This window comes from Arachis duranensis, chromosome 6, assembly GCF_000817695.3.
Source record: "Arachis duranensis cultivar V14167 chromosome 6, aradu.V14167.gnm2.J7QH, whole genome shotgun sequence".
Classification (NCBI taxonomy): Eukaryota; Viridiplantae; Streptophyta; class Magnoliopsida; order Fabales; family Fabaceae; genus Arachis; species Arachis duranensis.
This window is the reverse complement of record NC_029777.3, coordinates 93,521,451-93,536,569: the sequence shown is the minus strand read 5'-3', so window position 1 is coordinate 93,536,569 and position 15,119 is coordinate 93,521,451. Positions and strand designations below refer to the sequence as shown.

General features: G+C 37.4%; 1 protein-coding gene across 1 annotated transcript; it reads left to right on the top strand.

Moving 5' to 3' along the window:
- The first annotated feature begins 709 nt into the window (after nt 1-709).
- LOC107494676 (uncharacterized) lies at nt 710-1,918 on the top strand. The gene is made up of 3 exons (XM_016115716.1): nt 710-1,387; nt 1,462-1,640; nt 1,834-1,918. Exons 1-3 carry the CDS (start codon nt 710-712, stop codon nt 1,916-1,918), a joined length of 942 nt encoding a protein of 313 aa, XP_015971202.1.
- Nucleotides 1,919-15,119: the final 13,201 nt, after the last annotated feature.

Below are 15,119 nucleotides of genomic sequence, written 5' to 3'. Positions count from 1 at the left end.
CAATTTTTGTTTTTTTTGTTATTTTATTTATTTATTTATTTATTTTTCAATATTATTTATTTATTTTATTTTGTACTCGCATACATTACTCCAAGCTATGTGATTTAACTTGTTTTTCAAAATAGAGATAGTTCTTTTATTTTCTATCATAAAATTCTCTATTTTTGTGTTGTATTATAATGTAAACTTTTTTATTATTTCAAAATTATTTGTTATTTGAAAATTAAGTTTAAGCTATGTTATTTTTTTCTTTTGTAGTAATTTGAGAATTGATATTATGATGGACAAATTTATTGATGTTGAAAATTTTGAAGAAGATTGTGAAAAATATGATGAAATTAACTATTTTTAATTTTTTTATCCTATTTTTATGGGCAAAAAACCATTATAAGCTAATGCTATGTAGAATTAACATATATAAGCCAAACAGAAAATGGTTTTAGTAATGCGCTAGGTCATATATTAATATAATTCGAACCAATGTGGTTCGAACTGCATGTGGTAGTAATTCGAACCGGATCAGTTCGAATTACAAGTTGGTGGTTGTTAATAAATCGAACCAAGTTGGTTCGAACCAGGAATGCACGTAATTCGAACCTACGTGGTTCGAATTATAGAGAGAGCATCCGGCCTTAGTAATTCGAACCGGCGGAGAGAGAGCTCTATATAACCGGTCTAAACGTGAGTTGGTCTCATTAGAGTGAGTAAGATGGCTAGTGAGGAGAGTTTTGTTATTTTGGTTCACCACAGAGGATCCATTAAGAGGAAAACTCGTTCCGGAGTGAAGTTCACAGATAAAGATCCTCTCTGTATTGTTGTTACTCCTAGGACGAGCTATGATGACCTTGTTAGATCTGTACTGATGAAGCTCAGGCTGGAAGATTCGAAGAGGGTTAAGAAGTTTTTCTATCGCATTCCAATCAAAGTGCTCCAGGATACCGTGAAGTATGATTGTTTCACGATTAGTAGTGATGAGGACTTGCAAGTAATGTTCCTTTGTCGGCAGCAGTTTCCGGAGGTCAGGACCCCAGAGTTGTTGGCAAAGCTGGTTAATGTGGTATCCAGCTCAGGGGGTTCGAACCGGAATACCACCACTTTAGCCACGCCAGCCGGTTCTAGTTCCCGGCCTGCTGTTGCTTCTTCCTCCGTCCCTGTTTACCAGCCAGTGGTCCATGTTGTCGCCTCCTCGTCTTTTGCTGTTGATCTCAATGGCAGCGTAGGTGACGACGTAGGTTCAAGGGAAAATCTGCCGGATGATTTACTCGACGTTGCACCGCTTGGTGTTGGAGACGGAGTGTTGGGTGATGCAGATGAGGATGACGTCGAGCCGGATATGATTGACGATGACAGCGGCGATGATATTAGAGTGAGTGAGCCTGCATTGGCGGTAGGTAGTTCTAGCACTGGTACACAGCAGTATCCACCACATTTTTCCTCCTTGGACTTGAATGCCATGGGCAGGAGGGGGTTTCTGGGCATTCTGTTGGATTCGGAGCTAGAGATGCGGAAGGGACTGCTGGTCTGACAAAGTTCCAGGTTGGTCAGCAATTTCAGGATAAAGATGAGGCTCTTTTAAGTGTGAAGACTTACAGCATCCGGCGAGGGGTACAATACAAGGTAGTGGAGTTTGATTATCGCAGGTATGTGGGCAAGTGTTCAGATTTTGGGAATGGGTGCACATGGTTGATTCGACTTGAGTCTCCGGCAGCGCAAGGGCATTTGGGAGGTCAAACGGTACAATGGACCTCACACCTGTCTTGCCACCTCCATCTCTAGTGACCACAGGAGTTTGGATTATCATGTGATATCGGCGTTCATTATGCCAATGGTTAGGACTGATGCATCCGTAAGCATAAAGGTGCTCCTGAACGCCACGGCAGCACACTTTGGGTTTAAGCAGACTTACAGGAAGGTCTAGATGGCAAAGCAGAAGGCAATCGCCCTCATATACGGTGACTGGGATGAGTCATACAACGAGCTACCTAGGTGGGTGTTGGGTGTCCAGCTGACGATGCCTGGTACTGTTGCAGTCCTAAGGACGAGCCCCGTTCGAGTTGGAGGACAGGTGGACGAGTCTCAAGCGTATTTTCACAGACTTTTCTGGACTTTTCCTCCGTGCATCGAGGCATTCCGTCATTGCAAGCCGCTATTTAGCATTGACGGCACACATCTGTATGGGAAGTATGGGGGAACGTTGCTCATTGCGATTGCACAGGACGGGATTCTGGACCCACGACGGGCCCACGGTGATTCCGGACCCTGACAAGAGGCGTGCGAGAGAGGGTTGTCCTAGATCCACTAGGATACGGACGAACATGGACGAGGTAGATCCGAACCGGCCGAAGAGGTGCGGCCTCTGTCGCCAACCCGGACACACACGACGTAGTTGCCCACAGGTTGGAGGATCGTCTCACACAGGGGGCCATTAGTTGGCATCTTGTTAGTGTTAGTAGTTATTATATTTAACTTTTCCTGTTAGATGTTATGTTTGAGCTCTTATGTAATTGGTTGATCTTTCTACATTGTACTGTTATTGTTTCGTATAGTAATGAATATGTTGTGTTTCACTTTCAGTATTGCTACAAGTCCCATAAATACAAAATTTAATAAGTAAATGTAAACATTAAACTGTTACATGATTCATTGATTATAAATACTCACAGTCCCACTAAATAAACAGCAGTTTTCAAAGTACAATTCGATGAACAAACAACAAAGGAAAAGTACTCTAAAATAACAACAAAAGTACAATGTCTGACATACATGAATAAACCCTAAGGGACAAAATACATGATACATGACTCATCTAAACAGATGCGATTCCGTACCGCAACGACGGGGTACCCGTGCCCGCTGACCTGTGCGGATAAAAGGCTCCTCATCCTCGATCTCATCCCCATCCTCATCCGGGCCAGGTTGTCCAGGTGGCGTAAAATGGGAGGCTGCTGCAGACGGCCCGGCAACAGACTGTGATGCAGCAGCGTAGGCGGATGGTGGGGTGCCTCCCAAACTAAAATGATCAACAACGGATGCTGTAGGAGGCTCGTCAGATCAACGTCTAAGGGTGCCTGAGTGCATGACGTCTCACCACGCCTCCGGGCCCGCACGTCCTCCTGCATGATAGCGGTAATGTCTGCTAGAAACTGTGGACCCCCAAAGTCCACATCAAGCGTATTTGAGCCAAGGAAATCTGACCACTGTGATCTCGGAATAACCCAAGGGGTACCCTTCTGCTGAGGCTGGTCATGGGCGGGTACACCGACGAAATAATCCCCAAGAGACACTCCTCCAAGTCCAGTGTCACCAGGCTCAGTCCCATCACCCATACCCGACCCATACCGCTCTCCTCCATGTCCGCCATCGTGGGTACTAACACCACCAACTGCAATAGCCCCTGCACCATTCCCACCCACCGGACCATGCTGATCGTCGTCATCGTCGTCGGCACCACGCCCTCTCCGTCTCCCTCCCTGGCCTCGTCGTCCGCCTCTAGCCGCACCAGCATGGTTATCATCGTCTAAAGCCGCATCAAGCCACCTCCACTCACGCTGGCTCCGTCGTGTGCCCACACGAGCTCTCCTCTCAACCCTGCGCCTGTCAGGCACGTCCTCAGGACGATCCATGTCAGGAACTCGCCCAGCACCTTGCTGTGAGGCCTCAACTGGAATAGGAACAGCTCTCGGATCCCCCAACTGCATATCCAGAGACAAGAACCTCTTTCCATGCTGACTCCACCACTCCAGAAACAAATGCGATGGTCCAGGGTCGGCAACAACATCAAACCTCAGCACCGTGTCCGCACACGACTCCCAATACAGATGCCACTTCCGAAGCTCGTACGGAAACCAACGATCGCCGCCTCTGCCGTCCTTCGACATCAGAAAGTCGATGTTCAGTGCGGGACTCGGAGGGGGCTGCATCCCTCTGAACTGCGGAAGAACCCTATCTATCTGATGCCACTCTATGACGGCAAAGTAGATCAGCGCCGTCACTGACCGCCACAACGCCATATGCCGAGGCTCCAAAACCTCTGGATGCACAACCTGAAGTATGTCGGGAGTGGTGTACGGCATCCAGATAAACTGCACTGAAAACTCTCCATTGTCAGGCCAGGTCATAAAGTTTGGTTAAATAAAGAAACTTATTAAGTAGCGTACTCACCTCCCCGTGCTGCAACCGGTCTATCCTCAGCCTCCACATCTCCACTCTAGGACCCTTCTCGCTACCAGAAGGGTTGTATCCTGACCACCTGCATTATGCATGTGTCTTATGGCAACTTAATTGTGTGTTTAGGGTTTCTAATACATTATTAATGAACATGCAGTTATTTATATTAAAATGAAATAGAGAAGGCTGAGTAAAGTACCTCGAAGCCAATGGCCAGCTGAACGTCTCATATCCAGAAGGTCTAAACCGAGGAAATCGCTAGAAGATCCAAGACTGAAGTAGCTAAAGTGGGCCCGCTAACTTGACCACATGTCTATTCGCCACTCGGCACATGCACCGGTACAACCATGCCAGTGCTACAGAACCCCAGCTATAGGTACCCATCTCCTCCAGCCTGGCTACGTAGGGAAGCCATCTGATGTGTATGCGGTTGCCAGACTTGTCCTCAAACAGCAGCGTATCCAACAACATCATGATGTACGCACGGGCATATCGCCGCACAGTCTCGTCATCTGCTCCATCAGGGTACTCACCAAAAGTCTCCTGAAACCAGCTGCAGTTCACTGCGTACTTCTGAACCTGGCTGGGAGGAGGTACCACTCCAAGCAGCTCCTGGAACCACACCCAGGCTGGACGGCCATCCTGGATGTATAAATGAAACTCTAATAGGCAGCCGCTCATGTAACGCCCGTCCACTGGCAATCCCAACTGGTATGCCACGTCCTGAAGTGTGATCGTGTACTCTCCAAACGGCATATGGAAGGTGTGCGTCTCCGGACGCCAACGCTCGACAAATGCACTGACAAAGGCCTCGTCTAACCGGAACCATCTATCGTTCAGCCTTGCAAGATGGTATAGACCTGCCATTTGCAAGTACGAAACGTATCTGTCATCTAGTCGCATGCCCTGCTACCGCCGTATGCTCCTAATGCATCGCTGGGGCTGCACATGACATTCACCGCATTGTTATAATCGGATTCATAACCAATGACAAACATAACGAAATCGATAACTCTCCAACAAAACATCATACTAAATAAGACCGCATAAAAAACGATGAAGGAGAACCACATGCAAAACAACTACCATAGATCACGCAACTAAACGACTACAATAAAACAACTTAACTAGAACCGTTAACATAAAACAGCATAAGTAAAACCATTAACATAAAACAGCATAAGTGAAACCATTAACATAAAATAACTAACACAAAACAACTAACACAAACCACTCACATAAAATAGCTAACATAAACCACCAACATAAAACAGCTAACATAAAATAACTAACACAAAACAACTAACACAAACTACTAACATAAAATAGCTAACATAAACCACCAACTTAAAAACAGCTAACATTAAACAACTAACACAAAACAACTAACACAAACCAGCAACATAAAACAGCTAACATAAACCACCATCTTAAAAACAGCTAACATAAAACAACTAACACAAAACAACTAACACAAACCACTAACATAAAACAGTTAACATAAACCACCAACTTAAAAACAGCTAACATAAAACAACTAACACAAACCACTAACATAAAATAACTACCTTTAAACCACCAACTAAACCGCCAACTAAACCACCAATATAAAACAACCAACATAAAACCACCAACATAAAACAACCAACATAAAGAACCAACATAAACCGCTACCATAAACCATTAATAGAAACTACATATATAAACCACCAACTAAAGCACCGTCAAACATGAACCGCCACCAAAACCACATGCAAAACCACTAACTCACAAATACCACTACCACGAAGTTATATCTGTACTAACCTCCTCGTTAATGACCCCCGGCTATATGAGCGACTCCGTCCAACCCATATAACCGTGTCGGATTGTCCCCCATTCAGCAGAGTATTCCGTTCAGGTCTTCCTCGGAGAGAATCTGGGTCGTTTTCTTTGGGATTTGGTGGGGTAGGGGAAGGGAAGAATGGTTCGAATGAGGCTGATTCGAACCCCTTATATAGCCGATTCAAGAGTAATTCGAACAAGGTTGGTTCGAATTACCTCTCCTTAAATCGAACAAGATTGGTTCGAATTACATGCAATGCATTCCAAGGTGTAGTTCGAACTACCATGGTTCGAATTATGTGCATTATGAGTTCGAACCACCTTGGTTCAAATTATTCTCAAGCAATTCTGTCCCTATTTCGAACTAAGTTGGTTCGATTTATTGGGTTATGTAGTTCGAACCACTCTGGTTCGAATTATATATAAATATCCCTTGGCTTATTACTGAAACGATTTTCGTTTTGGCTTATTTACGTAGCTTGATTCTGGTGCTGGCTTATTATAATATTTTGCCCTATTTTTATTTGTGTTTGAATTATAATTAAATTTTTATTTATTATTTTTTATTAAATTAATTTTAATACTTTGAAAAGAAAAGAGTTTAACTGGATCAACTTGTTAATTTGCCATAAAATAGAACTAACAAACTAGCATTTTAACCTAATTTTACTTTATTAGTGGGTCAAGTCGATCCTTCTCATTTATTATAAACAAGTGAATGATGTCTTGCCCAAAAAATTTTTTAAAAGGATTTTATAAGGAGATGGATGGAAAATAAGCAAATTATATAACTAAAATATTATATATGAAAACTTAAATAAAGATAAGAAAAAGTTCGAGTCATAATAATAATATTAATCTTGAGTCATGTCGAAATGTATCTAGTCACATAGTGCACTCAACAAACAATGTCATTCTAAAATTGACATTTGGTTAGAATTTGTAAATGGAGTTAAACTTTGATGGTTATTAAATTTAGAGTAAACATCCAACTCAGCTTCGATTCATTTTTCAGAAGGACCAAGTTATCCCTATAAAAAAAAAAGGTACGTCTCGACTTCTGTCTTTGTGTTCCGTGAGACATGGTGCCCCTAGTATTAAGAACAAACAGAATTAATATATGTGTTACTTAACGGTGATGAGATGACCGTCAGGTGTCCATTAAATGCCAAGCTGGCAAGTGAAAAATGAACAAGCCTATTTTCCAACAAAAAATATTGTCGTTTTAAGTGGGGATGAAATGGTGTATTAAGTGTGTGCTTTGGATTTCCATTCAACCCTTCTTCCCTTTCCCCTAATTACAGAATACCCAAGAATCTTTTCATCTTCTCTCTGAAGATGACAAAACCATGATGTTGTACTTAGCTGTGGCGCTAAGTAAGACGCTGATAGTGTTGTTGACAATGCTCCAAGTGAAGCTTCAGACGGCACCACTAACGGACTCTCTGATAACGTTGATAGAATTTCTTAGTGCAAATTTTTGTGTAAGTAACGGATTCTTCAACTAAAATATTAGTGACATTGTGTATTGTTTCATTAGTTTTGAGTAGTAAGTGTTTGCATTTTTTTTTAGGTTGGTGTTGCATTACACAGATAGAATTTGGTTGGGGTTTAATGTTACTAATTTTGAGTATTTTGCCATCAAGAGATAAAGATCTTTTCCCTTCCTGCAATGGAATTCATATATAGAAAATAGGAGGTAACCGTAATCAGAATGCATCAATTTGCTTATATTCAAATCACAAACCCTATATATAACAACAAATCCTACAGATATAGTTATTATTATTCAAATTTCAATAGTATATATATAAACATTGCTATGATTAGTGTTTATAAAAGAGTTCACAACAGCTTTCTATTAAAGTTTAAGACAAATATATACCCCACAAATGTTTATGTACTCTACTGAAATTTGATTTTCCCATAGAAAAAGAAAGTAGCAAATATATACCTACCTACTTTGACTATATTACATCATGTATGGTAATAAGTTTAGAATTTTTTTTGTTTCTCCATATGTGCATTACTTCATTGCTGAACTATTATTAGTTGTGGTTTGATAAACTAATTAAAATCACAATTATTTATTTAGAGGTTGTAATTTAAAATATCAATTACTTTGTTTGTCTCAGATGGATGATTTTATGGTTGTTCTTGTATTTTATCATAAAAGAAGTTTTAAGAGAAATCCAGAGGAGGTATTATGTTATCTTAATAGAAAAGTGCATAAGTATCTACCCATGGATTTAGACTATGTTAACTTTTTTGATCTAGAAACTTTATTTAAGGAGTTAGGTTATACAACATATAAAGAGATGTATTGGTTTGACAACACTACTAATGACATGGAAGCTGGGCTACATGTTATCAAAGGTGATGCTAAGATAAACGAGTTGAGGGATGCTCAGAGGAGAAATAAAGGCAATAATAAATTTTATCTTTACTTTAATCACCCGATAAATGTCCTAGATGTTGTTGATGATGGTGTGGAGTGTGATACTATTGTGCTAAGTAATTCATCATCATCTTTAGAGGATGCATACAAGATCACAAAAGATGAGCCTTATAAGCCTCATCCTCTTGGATTTGAGAATATAGACAATAGTGATGAGAGTTTGAAAAAGAGAAAAGATATTCAAAAGAAGAATAAGAGAGTTTCACCTAAAAAAAATCTAGGGGCCCAAAAGTTTAAGATAGGGCTAGCCCAAATGTGGAGGTTGGCACTGGCCTAAATGTGGAAGTTGAGGCTGGTTCAGGTGAAAAGGATAGTATGGACACAGCTAAGAAAAAGTCTGTCCAAAAAAATCCTTCTAAGAAGTATAAGAAAACTAGAAGGAAACATATTATGAGAAATGGAAGGTATAATGGAAGTAAGAGTGGGACCATAGGTGGTGGTTTAAGTGGTATTGGAACTAGTTTGGGTAGCACATCCGAGAGTCTTGGGCCAACTATTGAGGAATTAGATTCGAATTATGACGAGCCATATGATTATAAAAGTGAAGCATTCAACAACTCAGTGTCATCTGAGGACGAAGGGAGGACTGCATATGATGCCTTTAATGAAAAAACTGAGTACGGAGGTTGAGTTTAAAGTTAGACAAACCTTCACTACAATGGAAGCATTCAAGAGTGCGCTGAAGGATTATTTCGTATACGAGAGTAAAGATGTTATATATCTAAAGAATGAGAAACAGAGGGTCAGGGTAGCATGTGCTGATGAAAATTGTTCGTGGCTAATATTAACATCATGGAATAGTGCACAAGGCTGTTTTCAAGTAAAAACTTTGTTCGGTGAGCATAATTGTGGGAGGGATTTCAGCAGCAACCTTGCAGATAGACAGTAGGTAACATTGAAGTTAGTTAAGAGGCTTCTTACTCAGCCAAAAATAAAGCCAAAGCAGGCTATGAAATATATGATCAAAGATTACAACATCCAACTAAGTGGTAAAATGATAAGCAGGGCACTTAAGACAGCTAGGGAGGAGGTAATTGGCGACGAAGGAGCACAATATGGTAAGATTAGGGATTATTTCATAGGACAAACCCTGGTTCAACTACAAGATGTGATACCTCAATCAGAGTCTCTTTCTTTGTTTGATAGACTATATATAAGCTTGGATTTTTGCAAGAAGGGCTTTATAAAAGGATGTAGGCCTTTGATTGGCTTAGACGATTGTTTTCTTAAGGGCTATTACGAGGGTCAGCTACTGTTTGTAGTGGATCAAGATAGCGATAACCGTTTCTTTATTATTTCATACACAGTTGTGCCAAATGAGTGTAAGGACACTTGGAAATGGTTCTTAACACAACTTTAACATGACTTAGGTGATAGCACAAAAAGGGACTGGAACTTCATTTCAGACTAGCAAAAAGTAGTAGAAAAAGCTATTTTTTAACAACAAAGTTTGATCTAAGTTTTGGAAATCTCATACGTTGTTATTTATGGATATGAATTGTTGGTCTGAATTGGTTACTGGCATGTATTATTTACTGATATGCATTGTTGGTCTATACTCCAACCCCAAGGAGAGGAAATTAATGTCTCCCAGTCTGCACTCTAAGTAGATGAGGTAAAAAATGATCCTAAGTTGAATTTGTAATCTCTATTTAATTTAATTATGAACTTTGCTATGATATTATTAAGATGTGTGAATTTTTCTTTTCTAATGATAGCCTACAACAAGGTTCAACACCAACCATGCACCATGCTTTAGAGAGAAACAGCAAATTGTCAGACCCAATGCTCCAATAGCACAAGGCACAAGTCAAATGAACCTAAGGCCAACCCCATCTGCTGGTTCAAGTCAGTCTATTTCAACGAACCAAGGTGTATTAGTAGGAGTATTAGTAGAGACTATGGCTGCATTAACTTCAAGGACTGCACCAAGACTTTTTAAGTTCATCCCCATTCCAGGGTTTAGGCCTCCCAACAAGAATTAAGTAGTTGATCTAGTTTTACAAGTTTAGGATTAGGAATAATAGATAATTTGAACAATAACTTGTTAACACTGTCTATTTTAGTTATCAAATTGTAAGATTGATATAATATTTTGTTACTTACTAAGACAACTATGTTGATTAAGGATCTTATGTTACCCCTGCTTTTGTTATTATATAATTAGGTGTTAAGACATGAAATCAGTGATATAATTAGTTGAATACTCTTTTGGATAATTATATTAGTAAGGGCTATTATGATACCTCCCTTATTTTATTATTATGGTATTATGTGTTAAGGTTCAAGTTTCAATAGATGGCTTCTTATTTTGTTCGACAAATGTATAATTCCTTATTTTATTACAAAATCATGCATACTACTGCATTTTTTAAACGAACATATAAAAACAAAAGCAAGTTAATTATATTTATATTCATGCATCAAAAGTGATCGAAAGCAACAAATATTATGGCCTAAACAACTTAACAACCATGATCAGAATGTTTCACAATACTCTAGAAGTAACATGATTTTTCTAAACTACACCACTAAGCAGGTTTGCAACTACAATTCCAGCAACAAATGCCAACACAACACATCCAATACTAGTGCACCTAATTTGACTAAAATTTAATCTAGCTTTCTTCAAATAAATTTCTAAGTCCACCAATCTTTTCTCTAGCTCCCTAACTTTGTTATCATCTGTAGAAAAATGACCTTCTTTATGATTCTGATTCAGCTTCAGCTTCAAACCTCCGAATAAAAGAGTCTTTGTAGCATCCTCATTGAATGATGCAACATAATCATCAAGCCAACAAAAGTACATGTAATGAGGTGTTGAAGTGTAAAAAAAAATATTCTTTTATAAGAATCTAATAGTAAACAAAGTGAACATAATTTTAATTGTTAATAAACTTACCTTGAAGTATAAGCATCGAAAGAATAGTATATTTGGGTTCATATCGGTTCCTTCTTGATCCCACACTCTTAATAACATTCAAACTCCACCTGATTCATTTTCAACTCTCCCACTTTGTCGATTTGACGTCGACCCACGTTCTTCACTCTCAACCATGCCGTCCTAGAGCCTAAGCCGGAAAAACCACGAATAAATATGGAAATCGGGGTAAAAGGATATGGATCATTTACAATCATACATAGTGACACATTTCCAGAGTAGATAGTGAAGAGGCATAGCATTTGAACCTCCCATCCCACTTAAAATGACAACGTTATTGTTTAGGAGACGGGGACAGATCGACCCCTGTCCATTTTTCACTTGTCAGCTTGACACTTAATGGACACCTGACGGCCAACTCATCACTATTAAGTAACATGTATCCTAATTTCGTTTGTTTTTAATGCTGGAAGCCATGGAAGGGCCGCTATGTGTCACGGAACACAAAGACAAGGACCGGGACATACCTTTTTTTGTCCTTCTAAAAAATGGATAAGGACCGAATTTAGTGTTTACTCTTAAATTTATTTAATTTTCTATTGTCAATTTTATCAGCGTTCAATTTTTTCATAATCTGAAATAGTTATTTGCTCTGTATATAATTCCTTTACTTTTGAATTCAGTCTTAGAAATGCCAAAATCAATAGGGGTGAACGCGGATCGGATCGGATATGGCCAAAATTTCGATCCGATCCGCATTAAAATCATCAGATCGGATCGGATCCAATATCCACAGCTTTTAATGTTGGATCCGATCCGATCCAATCCGCACATTTGCGGATCAGATCGGATATCGGATATATCCGCAAAATACAAAAAATATTTTAAAAGCTTATTTTTATTAAAAAATATCAATAAAATTTATTTTTTCTATTCTTTTAAATATGGTTACTCTTAAAATAATATTAAACATACTTTTCTTAAAAAATAAATTAAAATAATATAACATATATGATAATTATTAGTTGAAATAAAACATAAAAAGAATATTTACTTATTTATTTCTTTATGTTTGCGGATACCAACCCAAAATACGCAATCCGATCCGATTAGTGTGCGGATCCGACCCGATCCAATCTAAAAGCCTTGCAAATCGGATCCTTATCCGCAATTTTCGGATCGAATTCGGATAAACACCGCGGATATGCGGATCGAATTCGATCAATAAACACTCCTAAAAATCAATAATAAATTTTTCTTTTTCCAAATAATCTGTTTTACGTTTAACTAAATGAATTAGGATCATACCACGATAAATTTATTTTAAAATACTTTTAATATAATGATCAATATTTATATTTATACTTATATATAATAAGATTTTAAAATATGCAGATATCAGTGTTCTGAAAATCAAACAGAATTGGTCGATTTGATCGGATTAACCAGAAACTGGTCCTCTAGCCAGTTCGGTTGATCTGAAAAATCGTCTGACAAAAAATCAGCAAAAAAAACTAGTCGAACTAGTAGTAAACTAGCGAACCAGCCATTTTTTAACGATTTTAGACTTATAATTTAAAAAAAGAAAAAGAAAATTGAGCATATAAATACTTTCGCAGTTTTCCTTCTCTCACACAAAAATTATAACCCACTACCACTCTCTTTCTCTCAGCCAGCATCCCCTTTCTCTCTCAGCCAGCAGCCACCGCCACAAAAATTCTAACCCACTACCACTCTCTTTCTCTCAGCCAGCAGCCACCGCCTCCGCCATTGCCGAACTCTTCTCGTCAGCCAGAGGGTGCCTTGCTACCGGCAATGACAGACAGAGGGTCAGCTCGAAGCTCTTGGCCGTCGATCCTCTTCTCCTCCACGTCGTCGCCTTTGAACTAGCAGATCAAAGCTCGTGGCTGTCTTCTCTACATTGTCTTTGTCTTCGTCGTCGTGGACTTGCAGATCGAAGCACGGTCGGTTGGATTCCTCCATCCCTGGTCAGTTTGCTCGATCCTCGTCGCTGTCTCGCCATTCCTCCCTTGTTGGTAGTTGAGTTTTGTTCCTTCCTTGCCGCCTGTTTTGTTCCTCCGTCGACGTCAGTTTGGTTCTTCTGTCGTCGGTAGCTCTGCTTCAGTTTTTTTTTCTTTTGTTACTTTTTATGACTTTGAGTTTCTATTTTTAATGATTCAAATCTATGTTTGCTTCAATTTATGGTTGATTATTTTGTTAATTTTACTGAGCTACGGAAATCTAAAATATGATTCTTGAGTTGCTGTTTCTTTTTCTATTTGTTGTGTTCTGAGTTGGGGTGAGTTGCTGTTTTTCTCTATTTGTTATGTTTTGAGTTAGAGTTAGTGGTGTATGATTGCTAAGTTTGGATTTATTGTTTATTTTTTTTATTTTTGGATTCTCTTATTTTTCGATTTTTGAATTATAAGAAATCATGTTTAAAAATTTTCTTGTTTTATACTTTTATTATTAATTGATGAGGATTACTGATTACTTGGGAGACTTAGGGGAGAATAGTGTTGTTGTTGCCTCTGTGTTAATTGTTAAGTGTGTTAAATTTTTGGTTTCTATAATTGTTATGAAATTGGAATAATTGTTGATGGTTGATTTCAGTGAATCTGAAATAAGTTTGTCATGGTGTTTTACTGCTTACTTAAATTTTAATGGATGATAGTTTATGGCGTTTTGTTAAATTTTTTGAAATATTTTTATTGATGATTGATGATGTTTTTTAAATATTTAAAATTATATATTTAATTTTTAATAATTTTATTTAATATTTAATTAAATCGATTAAATTCTATTTGAACTTTGATCGAACCATTCAATTAATGATTCTATCGATTTATTGACTGATCTAGTTCTTGCACCCTGGCAGATATCAAATTTATAATGAAATGTAATTTGTGTGTGTAACTTATAATTACTATTGAATTATTAACTCATTTCAAACTTCAAGTAAATGAAATATAATTGTATGATAAACTAAATAATATAAAATTTTATAATTTACATGACTTTGATATATTTTTATGTATATTTGTTTGTAACTTCTTTTATAATTATAAGAGAATAAATGATGAATTCTTAAAAATTTTAATAAGGCAAATTGAAAAAAAAAAACAAAAGAGTAATAAGGCAGCTAATTTTCTAGTTTCTACTATCGTGGGAGCTTGTTTGGTAACATATATAAGTATTTAATTTATCTTCATGGTAGTATGGAGTGAAAACGAGTTAGGGTTTTGTTTTTCTGGCTGACTAGAGTTAGGGATTTATAATAACACACACTAAAATGAATATAAATAAGTAATTTTATATATTTATTTGATTATACTCATACTATGTGAATGCTAGCTAACTATTATTAAATAAGTAACAAGCATTATGTGTTTATTGGATGCGCCACATTTATATAAATTATTAGATTTGATTAGATAAAAATCAAAGATTAATATAAAAAAAGAATATTGATGAACTCTAATAACTACAGAATATCTTAATACATAAATAAATATTTTAAATAACAATATTTTAATACACAATACTTTAAATAGTAACAGAATCTTTTATTCTTAAATAATTAAATATAAAACATATAAATACAAAAATATGAGTATCCTTTATTCAATAAGATTAATTATTATGTAAAATTTTTTTATGATATTAAAAAATCATTAAAATAAAATTTTAAACTGTAACATAAAAATAGAAAAAAATTAAAATTTTATTTTATATTACTTGACAAATAATTATATTATTATATTCAAAATTTATTAATGAACTAATTTT

Coding starts and splice junctions, on each gene's coding strand:
- LOC107494676 (XM_016115716.1), top strand. CDS start 710: ATGGCTAGTGAGGAGAGTTTTGTTATTTTGGTTCACCACAGAGGATCC. Junction 1,388..1,461: donor TGAGTGAGCCTGCATTGGCG/GTAGGTAGTTCT, acceptor TGCCATGGGCAG/GAGGGGGTTTCTGGGCATTC. Junction 1,641..1,833: donor GTGGAGTTTGATTATCGCAG/GTATGTGGGCAA, acceptor GCCAATGGTTAG/GACTGATGCATCCGTAAGCA.